Source organism: Aulonocara stuartgranti, assembly GCF_965226115.1.
Source record: "Aulonocara stuartgranti genome assembly, chromosome: 8".
In the NCBI taxonomy this organism is placed as follows: domain Eukaryota; kingdom Metazoa; phylum Chordata; class Actinopteri; order Cichliformes; family Cichlidae; genus Aulonocara; species Aulonocara stuartgranti.
The window spans coordinates 14,156,239-14,160,000 of NC_138959.1; the positions used below are offsets into that span (position 1 = coordinate 14,156,239).

At 52.8% G+C, this 3,762-nt stretch overlaps 1 protein-coding gene across 1 annotated transcript in view; it reads left to right on the forward strand.

Moving 5' to 3' along the window:
• Positions 1-554: 554 nt before the first annotated feature.
• The window catches only part of LOC309712498 (uncharacterized protein), a 4,076-nt gene continuing 868 nt past the window's right edge, over positions 555-3,762 (forward strand). The window contains exon 1 of the mRNA XM_082543323.1: positions 555-1,705. Coding sequence (XP_082399449.1) covers positions 724-1,515 — 792 coding nt within the window. The 5' untranslated portion in view covers positions 555-723 and the 3' untranslated portion in view covers positions 1,516-1,705. The remainder of the gene's footprint in view (positions 1,706-3,762) is intronic.

Consider the following 3,762-nt stretch of genomic DNA (forward strand, 5'->3'; position numbering starts at 1 on the left):
GACCTGCAATGCAGTTGCATCTAAACATAAAGACATCAGCAAACTAGCAACTGCGCAGACTCAGTGCAACACGAGTCTGAACTCTTTTCTCACTCACAAGTATTTAACAGCTTTGACTTTTTAAGACTTGGATGTAGCATAATCTTTTTTTGTAATAAATAAATAGTGTATGTGCATTGTATGTTTCCTTTCACTTAGTTGGGAAAAGTAACAGCAGGATGTTTACACCACACACTGTCATGAGCAAATTCAATCTGCAGCCAACTGATTGAGCAATTTGCTCAGCAATTGAGCACAATAGGCCGTCAACGTGTGGGAATGCTAATGTATATCATACACACAAGCAAAGAGTTGTAGAGAAAAAAAAGTGAAAGGTTCATTTGTCAGTAATGATGCAGGCGGCTGGTAAATGCAGTTGAAATGAGACCCACGGCTTGAAAATTTTCCAATATTTAAAAAAAAAAAAAAAAAAAAAAAAAAAAATATATATATATATATATATATATATATATATATATATATATATATATATATATATATATATATTGTGGCGGACCACCAGGTGGCTCCACTCACACACAAGTTGAAGGGAAGTGTGGGGGTGGAGATTTTGGCGCTGACTATATGTGAAGTTCTGTCAGTTAATAAAGTTGTTGGAGTGAGACACTGAGACCTCTCCTGTCGTTGTTACATACCTCCACATTGGTGACCCCTGTAGTGAACATGCTAAGGCTCGACGACGAAGCCAGCTCTGGCCTGGAAGCATCGGCGGCCGCCAGACCTTCACCTCCGCCGATGGCTGCGTTTGCTGTGGCGCTTAAATTGCCGGATTTTTGGCTTCACGATCCTCCTTCATGGTTCATGCACGTAGAAGCTCAGTTTGCTCTTCGTGGAGTTTCAGCCGACGACACTAAATACCACCATGTGGTGGCCTCACTTGACCCGCTGTCAACCCGCCGTGTGATGACTCTCCTCCGGGATCCCCCAGCCCAGGGCAAGTACGCCGCCCTCAAGGGGCTGCTGCTGCGGCGTTACTCCCTCTCTGATGCTGAGCGGGCCGAGAAACTCCTTTCCATCGCGGGCCTGGGCGACGGCACCGCCCTCGAGCTCATGGAGAGCATGCTGTCCTTGCTGGGCGCGGAGGACGGAGGATTTCTCTTCACCCACCTCTTTCTTCGACAGCTGCCGGCTCCAGTGCGCGCTGGCCTTGCCAACTCCCCGCTATTGGCCACGAAGGATTACCGCTCCCTTGCGGAAGAGGCGGATCGCATCCTCCTGGCTACCAGGACTTTCGGCGTCCAGACGGTTATTCAGGACCCACCAGCGTTTTCCCCCTCCCCCTCACCGATGCTCCACGGGCCCTCCGACTCGTCCACTGTGGCCGGAATCGCTGCACGGCGGCACCGCGGAAAGGGGCTTTGTTTTTATCACCAGCGTTTTGGAGCGAAGGCACGGCGCTGCCTCCCGCCTTGCAGTTTCCAGACCCAGGGAAACGGGCATGTCAGCGCTCTGTAGCAGCCGCGACCGCTGGCAACAAGGAAAGGCTGCTTTTCTTAGAGGACTCACGCTCGGGGAGGCGTTTCCTGGTGGACTCCGGCTCACAGAAGAGCCTTCTTCCCCCGGCTGGCTCGGACAGGCTAGCTGAGGGTTGCGGGCCATTGCTAACAGCGGCTAATGGCTCTCCCATCAAAACCTTCGGTGAAAGGTTGGTGACTGTTTGCTTTCACGACCGTGACTTTCAGTGGAACTTTGTTGTTGCTGCTAGCTCTGTGCCTATAATAGGCGCTGATTTTCTTTGTGCTCACGGACTACTGGTTGATGTGGCTAACAGACGTTTAATTGATGCTGTGTCCTTTTCCTCATTACCCTGTTTGACTCGGGGTGCTCAGCCCGTGGTGCATGCTAACTCAGTAGATTCGGGTGACGTTTTTCAGTGTTTGCTTTCTGAGTTTCCCTCACTCACTGTCCCCACTTTTTCGAGCACGGTGACGAAGCATGGGGTAGAGCATTACATAACTACAGTAGGGCCCCCGGTGTTCGCGCGCGCGCGCCGCCTCGACCCCGCCAAACTGGCTGTCGCTAGGGAAGAATTTGCCACCATGGAGCGTCTGGGCATCGTGCAGCGTTCGAACAGTGCCTGGGCTTCTCCGTTACACATGGTGCCTAAATCTGATGGTCGGTGGCGACCTTGTGGGGATTTCCGCCGTCTTAATAATGTCACGGAGAACGATCGTTATCCCATTCCCCACATCCAAGATTTTTCCGCCCATCTTGCGGGGACCTCGGTTTTTTCTAAGATCGATTTGGTACGGGGATATCACCAGGTTCCCGTGCGCGCGGAGGATGTCCCCAAAACCGCCGTAATTACACCTTTCGGCCTTTTCGAGTTTCTGCGCATGCCGTTTGGCCTGAAAGGTGCCGCCCAAACCTTCCAGCGGTTGATGGACTCGGTCTTGCGCGGGCTGCCCTTTGTTTTTGTATATCTTGATGATATACTGGTGGCCAGCAGCTCGAAGGAGCAGCACATGTTCCATCTGCGTCAGGTTTTTCAGCGTTTGGCGGAGCATGGACTGATTATTAATCCGTCTAAATGCCAGTTTGGGTTGCCCGTTCTCGATTTCCTTGGGCACCGTGTTTCCGCCGAGGGCGCGGTTCCGTTGCCTGACAAAGTCCGAGCTGTTTCGGAATTTCCGCGTCCCACGACTGTTAAGGCACTGCAGGAATTTTTGGGGATGGTGAATTTTTACAACCGTTTTCTCCCCAGAGCGGCACATCTGCTGAAGCCCCTTTATGGGGCGTTAAAGGGTAAAAAAGCTAATGACCCCGTTGACTGGTTTCCGGACAGCATCCAAGCGTTTTCTGATGCTAAGTCAGCGTTAGCTAATGCTGCCCTTCTGGCCCACCCATCCCCCTCAGCGCCGATTGCGTTGACCACTGATGCGTCGGACATAGCGGTGGGTGCGGTGCTGGAACAGCGAATCTCGGGTGTCTGGCAACCGCTCGCCTTTTTCAGCCGTACGCTACGTGACAGCGAACGCAATTACAGCGTTTTTGACAGGGAGCTACTGGCGCTCCACCTGGCGTCTCGTCATTTCCGGTTTTTTCTCGAGGGTCGTCACTTTACCGCATACGTGGACCACAAACCCTTGACGTTTGCCATGTCCAAGGTTTCCGATCCATGGAGTGCACGCCAGCAGCGCCAGTTGGCAGCCATTTCTGAGTTTACCACGGACATTCGGCACGTGGCTGGTAAATCCAATCATGTGGCTGACTGTTTGTCCCGTGCGCTGGTTTCTCCCGTCTTTCTCGGCATAGACTACTCCGCTATGGCTGCCGATCAGAGCGGTGACCCTGACATCCTCGCGCTTAAATCCACCCAGACGGGCCTCATACTGGAGGACAGACCCGTGCAGGACGGTGGTCCCCTCCTCGTCTGTGACGTTTCCACCGGCCGCCCTCGCCCTGTGGTTCCCGCTTCCTGGCGTCGTCAAGTTTTTGACTCGGTACATGCTCTCTCTCATCCAGGGGTCCGGGCCTCTGTTAAACTGGTCAGCTCTAAATTTGTTTGGCCAGGCCTTCGCAAATCTGTTAAGGAATGGGCGTCGGCGTGCATTCCCTGCCAGCGCGCGAAGGTTCATAAACACACCAAGGCGCCCCTGGAGCCGTTCTTCATACCCGGCAAACGTTTCGATCATGTGCATGTCGATCTGGTGGGTCCCTTGCCGCAGTCACAAGGTTTTACGCACCTTTTGACTGTTGTTG